The sequence below is a fragment of the Empidonax traillii genome, unplaced genomic scaffold (assembly GCF_003031625.1).
Source record: "Empidonax traillii isolate 1590-97213 ecotype Southwest subspecies unplaced genomic scaffold, ASM303162v1 scaffold43:size1863611, whole genome shotgun sequence".
NCBI classification, from domain to species: domain Eukaryota; kingdom Metazoa; phylum Chordata; class Aves; order Passeriformes; family Tyrannidae; genus Empidonax; species Empidonax traillii.
In genome coordinates, this window is record NW_020955236.1 from 1,661,366 (window position 1) to 1,675,912 (window position 14,547).

General features: G+C 43.9%; 1 protein-coding gene across 13 annotated transcripts in view; it reads right to left on the reverse strand.

Moving 5' to 3' along the window:
* CLIP1 (CAP-Gly domain containing linker protein 1) overlaps positions 1 to 14,547 on the reverse strand; it is a 58,171-nt gene that overhangs the window by 24,397 nt on the left and 19,227 nt on the right. For 7 of the 13 annotated variants that reach the window (XM_027878635.1, XM_027878629.1, XM_027878626.1 and 4 more), the window contains exons 4-10: positions 11,134 to 11,258; positions 9,946 to 10,156; positions 7,989 to 8,186; positions 7,717 to 7,820; positions 5,919 to 5,979; positions 4,825 to 4,857; positions 911 to 1,015 (exon numbers count right to left, since the gene is read on the reverse strand). In XM_027878635.1, the coding sequence (XP_027734436.1) occupies positions 911 to 1,015; positions 4,825 to 4,857; positions 5,919 to 5,979; positions 7,717 to 7,820; positions 7,989 to 8,186; positions 9,946 to 10,156; positions 11,134 to 11,258 (837 nt within the window). The remainder of the gene's footprint in view (positions 1 to 910; positions 1,016 to 4,824; positions 4,858 to 5,918; positions 5,980 to 7,716; positions 7,821 to 7,988; positions 8,187 to 9,945; positions 10,157 to 11,133; positions 11,259 to 14,547) is intronic. The other 6 variants (XM_027878636.1, XM_027878638.1, XM_027878631.1 and 3 more) reach the window with 3 other exon arrangements.

The window sequence follows — 14,547 nt, forward strand, 5'->3', positions numbered from 1 at the left end:
GCTTTCCACTGGCTGTCGAAGCACTTTGTGCCACAGCAAAGCTCCCACAATTAACTCTAATTAGAAAGTTACTGTTTCAACCTCCTCATTATAATAATAATTATAATATAATTAGAATAATTTTTTCATCATCCTGAAAAAAAATATTACTTACCTGCAGTTGCTCTTTAAAAGTACTTATTTCAGAGTATGTTTTGGGGTTTATATTCATCCTGAGGGGTTTTATTCATCCTACCTCAACTTCAAGAAAATCCCCATGTGTGAGCACAAATATGTGTGTGTAAATATATATATATATGTCCTTTAGAATTGACACCTGCTGAACTTCTGCCTTGGGATAAAGAATATCCAGTAGTATTTTAGCAGGCAGCAGTATTATTAATGCTACTAGGATATCCATTAAGGGATTATGTCACTGGTGGGGAAAAAAAAAGAGTTAAAAAGGCCCTGCAAACCTCGATTTAGCCAAGCAAGAAGCACAGCAACTCCTCAAGACCTCAGAAACCAAGCCCCAAATACTGAGTTTGTGTTAAAAGGATTGGCACATTTAATCTTCTTTTTTTTGGGGGGTGGGGTTTCACAAACTTTGCTACATCTTAAAATGAACCAGTGAAGGTTCCTTTTTGTCAGCTCACGGTCCCATTTTGCTGTTTTATGTCAATTCGCGGTCCCATTTTGCTACATTCGGAACTGAGTGTGAATTTTGGAGTGGGAAGACATCTTACCTGAGCTCCTCCAGGAGAGAGGCCCCGTGTACAGGCACACACATCCACCCCCCCACAAGATCAAAGCTAATTCCTGCAGCGCTCCAGCTCCACGGAACGCCGGCCGAGTGTCACACCCGGCACGTGCCACCAGCAACGTCCCCCACACCAAGCAGTGCCGGTATCCAAAGAGTGAAATCCATTACCCTAGTGTCTTCTAACTCCCTCTGGAGTTTGTCAGCTTTGGTCTTTTCAAAGAGCAGGCTCTGTTCAAGCTCCTTAATGCGGGCATGCTCCAGTTTGGTCTGCGTCTGTTAGTGAAAAGGGAGAGGAAGAGACACAACGGTGCCACCATCACATGCCAGCACGACAGGAGGGAGCCACATGCAGGCCGTGCTGCCAGAGGCCTCTACCAGTGATGAGCAGAGAGGATGCAGTGGAGAGAATGGACAGGGAAATGCTACGGATGAGGAACGTGGGCGGAAGGGATGGGTGGATGGATGGACGGACGGATGGACGGTGGCGAAATCAATCGATCGGTAAATGGAAACGGCAAATGGAAACCAATGGCAAACGGAGGGGCGGGGGCGAGAAGGGTTCATGCAGCTGAGTAGGAGTTATTTATCAGTACAGGAGGTTTTCAGCACCAATTAGAGTAGTTATGTAATAAAAATATATATATGTGCATATCTATCTCTGCCTGTTCTAACAGGATGGTCAGTCCCTTTCCTTGTCGTCCCTTTTAACGTGCTGGGTTTATTTCATAAATAATTTATTTATCAACCAGGGGACACAAATTCCACACTGAAGCTCATGTGACAAATCCAAACTTTAACTTCCTGGGGTTTTTTATAGTAGCTGTCCCTCAAGTCCCAGCCATAAAACTGCTTTTAGCCAAGACCTGGGAACATGAAGGTTCATTTGCCACTATGGTTTGAATTATTCAAACAAAAAGAGAGGGGTTGTCTAGAACTCCAAAACCCTCCTGGTTTTTCCCTCACCTCTTCCAGGAAGGAAACAAGTAACGAGTACTTGTTTAAGCCACAAGATTTCCCCAAAAGTAGGTAAGAATCAGCCTGGTTGCTCTGCAGTCACGGAAGTCTAAATATATCCAACGAGATGTGGAAGTAAGGAAAAAGAAAGACCTTTGGAATTCTAAGAGGTTCCCAAAGAGGAGCGGGACACAGATGAAACCAAGAGAGCAGGTACCTCCTGCCTTTCACTTCCAACAGGTGGAATTTTTAGCAAGAACACAGAATATTGGATATTCTGGTTTGATATCCAGAGAGTGCCAGAGGCCTGCAAGGGAGCCCGAGGTTTGGGAGGTGCAGGTGAAGCCCAGCAGGGAGTTCAGAGCTGATCTGCACCTTCAGCTGATCTGCACCTTCTTCTCTGAAGTCAGGAAGAGGAAAAAAAGAAAGAGGAACATAAAGAGGAAAGAGCCTCCTATTTCTGAAGTGCAGAGATTCAAGTACTGTCCCTTCTTTAAATTTACTGAACAACCCAAGTGAAAAGGATTGGGGAAACCTGTTGATGCTTCTCAGGGTCTTCTGCAAACAGAGCAGCTTTCCAGGCTGGGCCACGGTGGGAACAAGGTGGATTTCCAGAAGAATGAGCGAAGCTGAAAAGTTTATTAACCAAAGAAGTTGCACCCATGGGTGCTGATGAAGGTTCTGTCCACTCAGCTGGACTGCCCAGGTAATTCACTGCAGAACAAGTAACACAGTTCACAACTGAACCAGGATGGACAGAGGAGAACCCTGGAACCTGAACTGGGAGCGTGGGATTGGTGAACCCAAACAGGATTGATTCAGGAATCCAAGGGCAGCTCTGTGTGTGTTGGTGGCAGGACCTGCTGCTTCTCCCACCTCTGCAGTGACACCAAACCCTGCAGAGCTGTGTGATCTGCAGGGAAAAGTTCATCAGTGTTGTCCCCAAACCAGGCCCAGCAGCCAAGGACCTCCTGTGGGCCCTGCAGAGCAAGTGGAATGGGATGGGAGGAGCCTCTTCTTTTTCTCCAGGTCTGTTCTCCAAAGACAGAATTCCTTCTGACAGCAGCAGGTTATCCCCTTCCCAAAGCATGCAGACATCTGGGGAGTTAATTCTTTAAACCTTTTTCCCAGCTGGAAGCAGCTGGCTGTGTTACCATGGAGTTACCTGGTTACTTAAAGACACCAAAGTCCACAAAGTCTGAAAGTTGCTTCTTAGATCTGTTTTATGAAACTCTGTTTCTCTCTCAGAAGATCTTCAGTGGATATGGGGGGAAATGCTCCACAAGAACATAACCACTTTTTGCTGCCCACAGGTTCTGAAAATGGAATTAAGTGTTCTAAGGGAAATAATTGTTTTAGAAGTGGCTACATTCAGGTTTTTATTCTGAGACAGGTCAGTATTAGTTCTGATCTACACCAAAATTATAAGTATGAAAAGTAATCTATTTTAAAACTTGGAAATCTGTACCTTCCTTGCTCTGACTCAAAGGATCTACTAAAAACCAAGAAATCCCAAACCTGATAGTTGCAGAATTCTCCCTGAATATGTTTTTCTATGCTACATTAAACCCAAATACCTTGATCAGTAATTTTATAGACTGTTTTATTACTGCAAAGATCAGATACACCATTACTGATTACTAAGCTCTTTTAAGACTCATCTCTTATAAATGAAAACGAGTTAAAAAATCCTACCAAAATGGAAATAGAAGATTGAAAAAAATAATACTCTGGAGATCTTTGCTGGACACCTTTTTCCCCATTTAGAGCATGAGGGATTATCCTTTAATCATGTCTGATTCCCAAGGGACAGGCTCCAGTTTCCCTGAGGTAAAAATCACTGCAAGATTTTGAATCATTCCAAATGATCATTATGTAGAGAGGAATTCCCAGTGATTATGGTTCTCTTTGAGGAAACCCAGAGCACAGTGAATGAGAAGAGTAGAAAGAGAAGAATTTGATTGTAAAACCCTTAACTTTGATGGCAAAGAAAATCAGGAAACAAAAACTCAGACAGCGAAAGCAAAGGAATCATCTTCCCCTTCTCCAACCTTTGCAGCTGGATCAGTGATGTGGGAATGGGATGAGCTTTCTTCTCTGCCTGGAACCTTTAAGAATTCCACCCAAACTTCAGAGACTGGACATCAGCTCTTTGCAGCACTCATGGCTGCTCTTTCTCTTCAGAATAAACCTCACTGTTAGTTTCCCAAAGTGGGAAATTGTGCTGAAGCCAGAAATGCTGATGATCGCTTCCAGGATGGAGCAAGACCCCTCCAGTCCCTCTGGGCTGGGATAACAGTCACAGAACACCACTGAGATCCTGAAGGATCAGCCTAAAAAAGCAAGTGATCACCCACTTCTCTCCTTTGGAGGGCAAAGACGTCCATTTTTGATGGAAAAATCAGGACAGTGAAATCAGGAGAGGATTAATCCAGGAGTGCACAGAGAGAGAGGAAGGCACAAGCAGAGTTATCCTGACACATCATCATTAGTGGAGATTAAAACACTAAGAATGCCCAGGAAAGCAGTTTCAGCCTTGAGAACTTCCCATCTTGGCTGGGGATGCAGCAGAGGAGGCACCTGGGAGAAACTTTCCTTTAAAGCCTCCTCTCTCCTGGGCTGTGGCAGCAAAGGGGCTGCTCAGGGCTGGCCAGGCCATTTCCTACAGAATTCAAGAGAAGCTACAGTAAAATCAGACAGCTTTGCACACTAATGGCTCAGGTGGGTTTTATCATCTCTCCCCTTTGGCATTTCATGCCACTGAGCAGCAGCAGGAGCTCAGAGGAAAACAGGCAGGGCTTGTGAAGAAAACACCTGCAATCCTACTTTTAGATGAAGGCTGTTTCAGGTTCCTGGGCAGTGATGGCCCTGCACTCTCCAGGGGGTGGCACAGGTTGGACCCTAAAGAATCCAAATGCCACACTCAGCCTCAGTTAACAGGGGTTTAGTCACTCCACACAACCCTTCCAGTAAATGCCAGAATTGCTCTGGAAGCAACAACATGCACACAACAAATACCAGAGCCGAGGTTTCAATAACAGATTATGCAGTTAGTGAATCAGTAGAAGCATTTTCTGCACACAATCTGTTAACATGGGATGTCTCTGCACATTGAAGTGCCCTCTTACATTGTCAGGGTCTTCCGAAATCTGCCTCTTTCGCTATCAGTGAAATTGAAAACAAACAGAAATGTTTCACCTGCAGACTCAGCACTGACATTCCAACACAAGCAACAGGACACATTTCATCAGCCTGAATTCGGTTTAAACTCCCACTTATGCACCTTGACAAACCAGAGGCTTTAAGACGGTTTGTCACAACTATCAACTGGTTTACCAGAAAATAAAAAACTCAAATATCTCCACGGACTAAACAATAAAAGGAGTGTTCTATGAAGAGTCTAGATAGGTATCTTAACATGAATGGAAGACTAAAATAAAAGAAATGTTATATGAAATGAACAATTTTCATATGGCTTCACTTAAATCATAAATGTTTTACAGTAGCACAAGTTAATTACATTTGTAGTTTATGCTGTGCAAGAAATCCTTGTACTTTTCTAATTAGACAAAAACAGAACAACTAAAAAGTATTCTGCTTTTTATTTTGAATTTTGGGATAAAAATTGGCAGTGTTCAAGTATCTGAGAGCAATCCTTTATGAAATGTTTTCTCTTCTGACTGTGTAATAACACACTGTGTTTGGCCCAACATTATAATTATACCAGCAGTAGGAGGATGAAAGTTGCACACATGCACTGCTGTTTACATTTGATCTGCAACCCTGTCAGCATAAAACACTCCTCCTCAATCCAGCTTCCCTACGGGAAGCACAGGGATCACTCCAAAATTTGATCAAACAGGACTTAGCCTTCAATATTCATTTTCAAAGGCCCAAATATTAACTTGTAATTCCAGAACTTCAGAATGACTCTGTGTTTGTTTTGGTTTAATACCAAAAGGCTGAAGTTTCTAGGAATTAATTTAATTACTCTGAACGACGACAGCCATTGCACAGCACAGCCACTGCAGAAATGCATGGAATTTGGGCTGCAATCCTGTAGTTTTAGGACAATTAGTTTACTCAAGGACTGCAGAACTGGGCAGTGCATTTTTTTAATCATTCCTGCCTTCCTCTTCCAGAGAAAAGTGCTCTTAACCCAAACTAAATGCATTTCTGTGCCCCCCTCAATATCCTGTTTACAAAGCTGGAGATGTTTTACCTCGAGGTCTCCTTTGGTGATGGATTCTTCTTCCACCCGGAACTGAAGGTCTTCAACTTTCCTGTGGGGACAACTCGTTAAAATCCTGGTAACTTTGGAAGAAAAATGCTTTCCAACTCACTCCCAGTGGAAATCAGAACTACAGGGACGTCACCCAGCAAAAACTACCAGAAACACGAAGGAGAAATCTCTGCCAGGGAGCACCAGAGGGAAGGAAAATGGTGTCCTTTAAACACCCTCACTGGCAAAGGGGGGCCTCGGCCTTCCTGCTACTCTGCAAAATGTGTTTTGTTCTATTTTCTGAGGAATTAAAAAGAAAACCTTTAGGTCATCATTGGTTCTCTCATTCTTTTACCCTTGAAGTCATCACTGGTTCTCTCATTCTTTCACCCTCCTGCTCGTCCTCAAAACAGGTGACCAAAATGAGCAGTTTGGGCTCATATTCTCTGTATTCTACCACTCATCTAAAAAACAGGCAGAAATTTAGGACACCTCCAGAATATCCACAGGCCTGGCAGTGTGCTGGGCACACTAAATCCAATCTCCAGGACAGAGGAATATGTTGGGGGTGAGGATGAACTGCAAGATGCAGAAGGGGAGCACAGGCCTTGCCTTGCCCACACAGGAGTCTTAGAATGGGATCACGGAGGAGAGAAGCCAAAATTTGACTTAAAATCAAATTTGTAAGGAGTTTTGATCCCTTCCCCTGACTGGTATATCCCAGGATGTCTCCTTTCCTTGGAATGACACACAGAGCTTGGTTGACAGATACAGAAATCACTGCTGCAAACAGAGTTACAAGTGATGGGAGTCTAAAATAAAAGAATAAGGATTTGGGACTGGGAGTGGGTCTCAGCAGGGCTTTGGGAAATAGGGGATTAAAGATTGACTTTGGGTCACTGCTGAGACTGACCTGAACACACAACACACAGGAAATAAGCCTGGAGTGGTTGGGGGAATATACAAATAATTCCAGACCAAACTCGACTGCTTGTTTTGCAGATTCTGTTCCGTTGGGTCCCATGAAAAGGCAGCAGGAAAATTGTAAAGGAATTGCCCTTTTTACACTGCATTTTCTCACCTGTGATCTCCAGTTTTAAGCCCCTCAGAGAGGCCAACACAGACTGGTTCCAGGGACACTCACAGGGGGTTTCCAAACAGGTTTCACTCTTCAAAAGCATTCCAAACCCACTAAATCAATTTATCACAATTTCCTCACCTAACCTTGACCCCACAATTTTATCAGACCATTTCCTTTCCCAACCCCACCTCACCTATTTGATAATCTCAGTTCTTTCCTCTAATGGTTATGAAAGGGAATTAGAAAAGGCATTAGAATTAATGGCTTTGATGATTTTCCTGCAAGAGGCAGACCCTATACAGACACGACTAACAGTGATGAATTATTCACAAGAGAATTAAATGTAAATTCCTAATCCAGAACTGTCAGGAAATGAGATGATAACAATTTTCATTTGGAAGTGGAAGAAAAGTGTTTCAAAAAGATCAGGTACCAGCCATTAATTTCATATGAGGAGGAACAAAATATGGCTGAAAACAACAGTACAAGTACTGAGTTGCACAAAAATCAGTTATAAACAATCATTTTAAGCCATTTTCTTTGGCTTCCCCTCTTCAAACTGGAGGGTGGTTTCTTTTCCTCTATTAACTTTACCAAACTGCAGTATGATTTTACACAATAACTGCCCACTGTTCAAAACTCATTTCCCATCTGAAAGTCACCAATGCAAGGTCTGATTTAACAGAATTCATAATTCCTGAAGACATCTGGGGGTACCTTTTCTCTTCCTCGAGCTGGTTGAGGAGCTCCACCTTCTCCCTGTCAGCTGCCTCCACCATGGCCCGCAGCTGGTCCATTTTGGCCTCCATCTCCAGGACGTGCTGAGCAACAGGGAGGAATGGTAAGGATTATGGAGATACGGGGGTAATTATTATATCATATTGATATAGATGGATATTATTATTTAGATAGATATTGATATAATGGATAACTTTACTTTTAGAACAACACCTCTTACTCCCCGTTTAGGAGTAGCCCTGTCCCCTTACCCGGTCGTGTCCATCCCGAACCAGGGCCAATTCCTGCTCCATTTCCCCCACGTGACTCGTGGCTTTGGCCACCTCTGCCCTCTCCAGGTCCCTCTCTGCCAGGAGCTGCTCAATGTGCTGCTGCTTCTCCTTCAAGGCCTCCTGCAGGGCCGTGGTTCCCGAGATTTTCCGGGCGTACCGGGAAGAGGTTTCTGTCAACTTCACAAAGGAAAAGCATTAAAAGCCACTCTGCCTCCAGGGGAAGGAAACTGGGATATCTCTGCACACTCTCCAAACACGGGGTTAGTAAAGCAAATGCTTCCTGTGACCTGCTGGACCTCCTTCTTTTCCACCTAAATGACTTTATTTTCCCCAGTTTACCATTAAATCACCCGACAGTTGCTTTTCTTACACGGGAAGAACAGCCCTGAATAACTGAGCAGACTGTGTGAGAGCCCAGCAGTTTTCAGGGAAGTTTTAGTTTTCTTAAAAGCTGATGCACAAAAAGTCTGCTGTGCCAGAAGTGGTTTCAGGAAATCTTGTTTCCCCAGCAGCTTAACTTTTAAAGGAAAAGTCCCCCAATTATTCAGACAATCCTTTTAACTTGAATGGCCACCAAATGTTCACGCTGCCTGAGAGAAACAGTTGGAAGAAAGATGGGATTTGAATTCCAGAAATAATGGATTACAGAAGCTTTGCGCTTTGTGGCCCAAATCGTGCAAAATCCCTGGAGCACAGCGGAGGCAAAATAAGCAAATATATTCGAGACCTTTACAAGGTGTAACTTAGAGGATCACAGCATATGGAATAAAACACTCAAGTCCATATTTCTGCTTTTCCTCGTGGATTGAGGCAGCTCCACGTGTCAGTGCAGTGATCCCAAACTAGAGGGCACTCTGCAGCTGCAAGTGCAACTTCCACACGAGATTAGGAAACGAAGTCCCAGTGTTTGTGCCAAATAAAAATCCTTTTTGTGGTCAGGTATTAACCCCACTGGCCTGACCAGCTGCTGACCTCTGTAATCTGCTTCAGTCCCGCAGGACCAGGGTAAGTCACCTCTGCACCTGCTGGTCAGTGGGACACTGGCCCAGAGAGCCACTTCCACACCACTGGGAGTCATCTCCTGCTAATTAGATGCACTTATGGACTTTGGCTTCAAAAAAAAAAAAAAAAAATCAATAAAAACCCCCTCAGGTGACTGTGGAAAAACCCAACTATTTCTACGCTTTTCGTTGCCTTATAAGAGACTTCCCAAAATTCAGCTTTCCCAGATTTCCATCTTCCTGCTGCAACCCAAGATTAGAACATTTATGTAACAGAGCAACTTCAAAGGAACCCATAGTAAGTGTATTAGGTGGAATTAGTACTGTTAGAATTCACCTGAGCCACTGCACTTGGCAACATTAACCTTTATGAATTCACAGATTAAAACCAAACCTAAAAGAAAAGAAAGAGGCTTCTTGTCAGCAAAGACCCAGCAACTGCTACTTCTGCATTTCTCAGCTGACTCATCTCTTTCAATCTCTTTTGCAAAGAAATTTTCTTTCTTTACCATTAAAATCTGGAGCATTTTAGACAATCTGAAGCCTCCTGATTAATAAAATAAGTGAGATCTGTGGAAGCTTTAGCTCAAACACAAACCTCTTAGGAGAGAGGCAGTGGAAATGAGCAATTGATGGAGATTCCAGCCAGAGATCAGTTTGCTGGTGCCATATAAGCCCCTTTCTTACTGCAATCACTCCGTTAGCCTGAATTAAACACTCCAAATATTTTCTCTAGGTATTAAACATTCAAACATTCAGCTGATAGTCAAGTCTCCAGGGCTAGCTAAGATTTCCTTCCCTCGTGCATGCTTTGGGTGGAACCAGCACAATCAACGTGCTCTCATCTCGACGCCGACCACGGGCACGGTGGATTCCCGTGGATTCCCGCGCATTCCTGAGGGGATGGGGAGCATGCAACAGAAAAAGGAGCTTACTAGTCCTGTACGGCTGGGCTTGCTGCTTACGGAAGAGGCCACGGAGCTGAGGGAGCTGAGGGAGGAGGCGCTGGGGCTGCGCTTCAGCGGCATCGGCAGCACCTTCCGCACGGCGGCCTTGGCCTTGGCGGGGGTGGTGGAGGGGAAGCCGATCTTGGTCACCTTGTGCACCGGGGCAAACAATCCGTACTTGGGCTGGCACTGGAAGTACCTTCCGAAAAGCAGAGGAGAGAGATGAGAGTGTAAATCGACTTCTTTTCGCGCACACGGGTTGGGCTGCACGAAGAATTCCGTGTGAGGAGCCTGAGAGCATCAACGGGACAGTTGGTGTCTCTCATCTACACTGCACTGCAATCAAATTTTTTTTTTTGGAAAAGGGACTTTGAGAGGTTGAAGGATGATTATATCAGACTTCAGAAATTCCACTTGAGTTGTAGCTCTGTTTGCTAAAGCAGTTCCATTCAGAGTAAGTTTTACCTTCCTCTCCCTCTGAGTTGCCAACAATATGTGATGGCTGAGAGTTAGAAATAAGTAGCAGATTTTAATTAGATCAAGTAGTTTCATATTACATGCATACTATTTGTACATATTTGATTATACAGAATTTTGATTACATATAAAGAAACACCCTTTATAATTTTAAGTTGTGATCCCCCATGTTAAGGTGGCACAATCCTTGTAAAACCTCTTTTTAAGGAGGTAAAAGACTGTTCCTTGCAGCAAATCAGAAAGAAAGTCCCCCTGTGGTGGGAATTAATGCTAAGTGTGACTTATTGGAGGAAGCAGCTCCACTGCTCCCAACCTCAGCAATGAGGCAACTGCTGTCCAGGAGCTTTGAGTCCCTGGGATTCAGGAAGGTTTCCCTCCAGTACAGCTCTCAGCTATCCAGAGATTTCCTCCACTGAGCATTCAGAAATCAAGCAGGTGTTCAAAATGCAGGAAATTGGGCTTTCCATCCCCAGGCTGTGAATAAAACCCACATGGGAGTAGGAGAGATCAGCTCATCCCATGAATGGGGGGTTGATCCGGATTCCCAGAGTGGTGGAGGCAGCACAGAATTCCAGCCATCCATCAGCAGACGATGGGGGTTGCAGCCTCTCTGCCTCCACTGGGAGATTCAGGGAGATACCAAAAACCAAGAGACACTACAGAGGAGAACCTCAGAAGGTAAATGGAAGATGGACCAACCTGGTTCCAGCCACGGCTCCATCGTTCTTTCCCAGGGGCTCATCCAGCTCCACTCCACACCACTCGCCTTTGGCAAAGTCTGTCTCTCCCAAAAAACGCACAACTCCAGCTTTTGTCCCCCCAACCTGAAGCAGGAAAACACACCAGTATTTAATGCACTGCCAAATTCAAATACAGTGATAAAGCTTATGGGGTAACCACGAGCACAAAGCACATCAATCATGGGACCAGTTCCGATCTCAAAATGCAGATTTTTTTTTTTATACAAAGATCCTCACAACCAAACTGGTCAAAGAAGAAAAAAAATTAAACAAAAAATCACTTTCTTAGCATTTAGTTGTGTCCAATTCGGTATTCAAAGTTTGTCATGACTGAAGGCCACAATTCCAGTAGGTGACTTGACAGGTCTACAAGACTAAAAATACATTTAACAAGAGTCAGTAGAACTTGAATACTGAATATACTGAATACAGCAGATTTTTTTTTCACACAAATTTCTATCAGCAGATAAGGGTTTCTAAGAACTGCTTATTTCTTACTCAAAGTCTCTGAGGAAAAGTAAAAAAAATGAAATGAGAAAAAAATCCTTTCATATTTTCTCTGAGGGATAATTCAGATAAAATACACAGAACAACCCTCTTGTATTTAAATCTGATATAAAACACAATGCAGAGCACTTGGCAAAACTGGAGACATAACCATGTGAATCCTTAAAAAGGGAAAAATCATTTCTTTAGTCTTTTCTTCACCTAAAAAAACCCCAAACACTCCTAAAGGAAAGACTCAAAATCAGCTGGTTTCAAACTCACAACCTGAACTATTTCCAGCAATTCCAATTCCTTGCAGTGTCTTTGAGCTGCAGTTTTTTATAAACACGCAGGGAGGGAAGAATGAAATGAGGTGAAGGAGGAAAAAGGGGTTTTGTGGCCAAAATTTCCCAGGAAGGGCCAGCAGCCAGAGCTGCAGGGCTCCTGCAGGTCCCACTGACCATCTGCTGTGCCCTGAATCCGTGGCAATCTGTGCAGCCTGAAGCCAGCACTGTGAAAAAAAAAAAACAGGGAAAAAGGTCAGGAAAAGTCTTCCAGAGACTCCCAGCATTCCCCATGGAAAGCACAGCACTGGAAACATTCCTTGGTGTTTTCCAGCACACCTTATCCAGTGAGGAATGTTGTGAGGCCTGTTGGAAACCTGCTACCAAAACAGAGGTTAAAAAGTGAATTAGGATTGCACAGCATTTTTCCATGGACATTCTATTTCTGGGGGGAACTTCCCAGGATTAAAGGAGAACGAGGAGCTGCTTGTGCTGTAAATTAAGGGGAGTGATCACAGCACAGCAGAGAACTCACACAAACGCATTTGGGAAGTCTGGCAGTTCCTTTTCCACACAAAGCCCAGAAAAACAGGGAGAAAAATTGCCCTTTTTCGACGTGACTCCAGTGGCAAAGGTGACAGAGGCACCTCTTGTCCCTGTTTAAGGTGGCAGCTCCCTCTGTTTCATTAGAGACCATCTCAAAACAACCTTCAGCTCTTGCTTTAAGTGGCTCTGTAGCAAATTCTTACTCTCCATGGAATAAAAACACACCAAGTTTACAGTTATCATGACTCAGCCTAATATAGTAACTCGTAGAACCTTTGGTATCTGGTGTTCTTGGCACAGAACACACAAACTTCCCCTCTTGGAAAACAAGCACCAGAAAAAAGAGAATTGTAAGCAGCCCAAGAGCTCCCCAGAATGTGGCACAGGGGGGAAGAGGGAAGATGGGATACTGTTAAAGGATTTCCTGGGAAGAACCAGGCCTTAAATGGAGGGATGTGTTATTCCCCATCGGACATAATCGACTTTTTCTGGAGGATAAATATCATTATCCTAAGTATAAATGTAAAAATAACATTTAACTGAGTAGTGTGAGAGAAAAACATGGGGCTTCCAAGTTTCCCTTCTCTTTATTCCTTTTCTAGTAAGTTTGGGCAGGTTTTTTTATATTTTTTTTTGTCTTGTTTTGTTAGGTGTTTTTTTCTCTACAGGTGAATTTGGAAGACATCTTTAGGTGAAAAGACTGGCTGGATACTCTTTCCCTGTTCAATTTTGTACAGTTTTCTACCTGAAAAAAACCCCAAATTTAAATCAAAATAAGCTCTAAAAAGCCATTAAAGAAATCAGGCAGGAAAACCAGAACAATGGCCCAGAGAAGGAGCATCCCCTCAAAGACAACAGTCAGGTTTGGGGTGACACAGAGGATTCCTCAGCTCCTTTTCCAGGATCCTTGAGCCAGGCCAAGGAATTTTATTGCTGTTTTGTGGAGTGTGTGTTCTGTGGTGATTTTTGGTAATAAACAACATAAATTAATTACCTACAGACACCCACTCGGCACCTTTCCCTGGGCAGGTGAGTGGGGCAGGCAAGGTAAGAGGATGACTGGAATAGGATCACTCCAAGCAGAGGTTCCCAGGGACAGGAAAAACGGCTGCAATCTGTTCCCTCCAACCCACCCTGGAAATAAACTACAGAGCAGGAATGCTGACTCCAGGATCAGGCAGATGAAACATGGGGGCAGAATATTCACCCCTTTGGGTTCCATCCCTTGGCCCTGCTCATCTCCCACGTTTAGGAATAAATGCCCAGCCTTAGTTCAGAGATATTCCGGTCAAATCCCAAACTGGGAAATGGCCTGGAAGAAGAAATCAGCAGTGCCCTTGGACCTGCCTGGGTGTTGGAATTGTCACCCAAGGCCTGGTGGGAGGGAGGAAATGCAGGAATTCTGTCCCAGACCATATGGGGATGCCCAGCAGGAGCTCCTGGGAGGCAGAGCCGAGTGACTCGTCCTGTCCCCACGGCACGGCCTTATTTTAGAACAAGATGCAAGGAAAAAAGCCAAGGAATTGGTGGGTTTTTTTCCACACCTAATCCTGCTTTTTGGAATAACCAGCTCCTCCATTTTCTGCTGGTTTTCTGTGTGCCCTCACCGAGAGCATCAGCAAAGGGCTATAAATGCAGTTTTGCTGAGAGTACTCAAGGCTTCCAATCACTCCCAGAGTATTTATTAATTATCTCCAGCTGCAATTAGTGCCCTGCACGTCACAACACAACAATCAGAATTTATTCCCTGGGTAGGACAATGGGAGGGGCTGTTGGACAACACAGGAGGGTAAAGGCTTTTCGTGATCAAAGTTGCCATGAAGGACTAAAAATAAAAAGCCCAGTTTCTAACAGAAACAGGAGAAAAAAGGTTTATTAGAAAGTTCCTAAAAGTTATAAAAAAATGGGCCATCACTACCATGACAGTTTTCCATGACCTTCACTCCTCTGAATAACAAAGAACTGCCAGAGGTTTTTTTTCAGTTGCCACACTCAGTGCAGACAAAGTTGTAAAATATAAATCAATAAGAGAGCACAGAATCTGGGTTAGACCACAG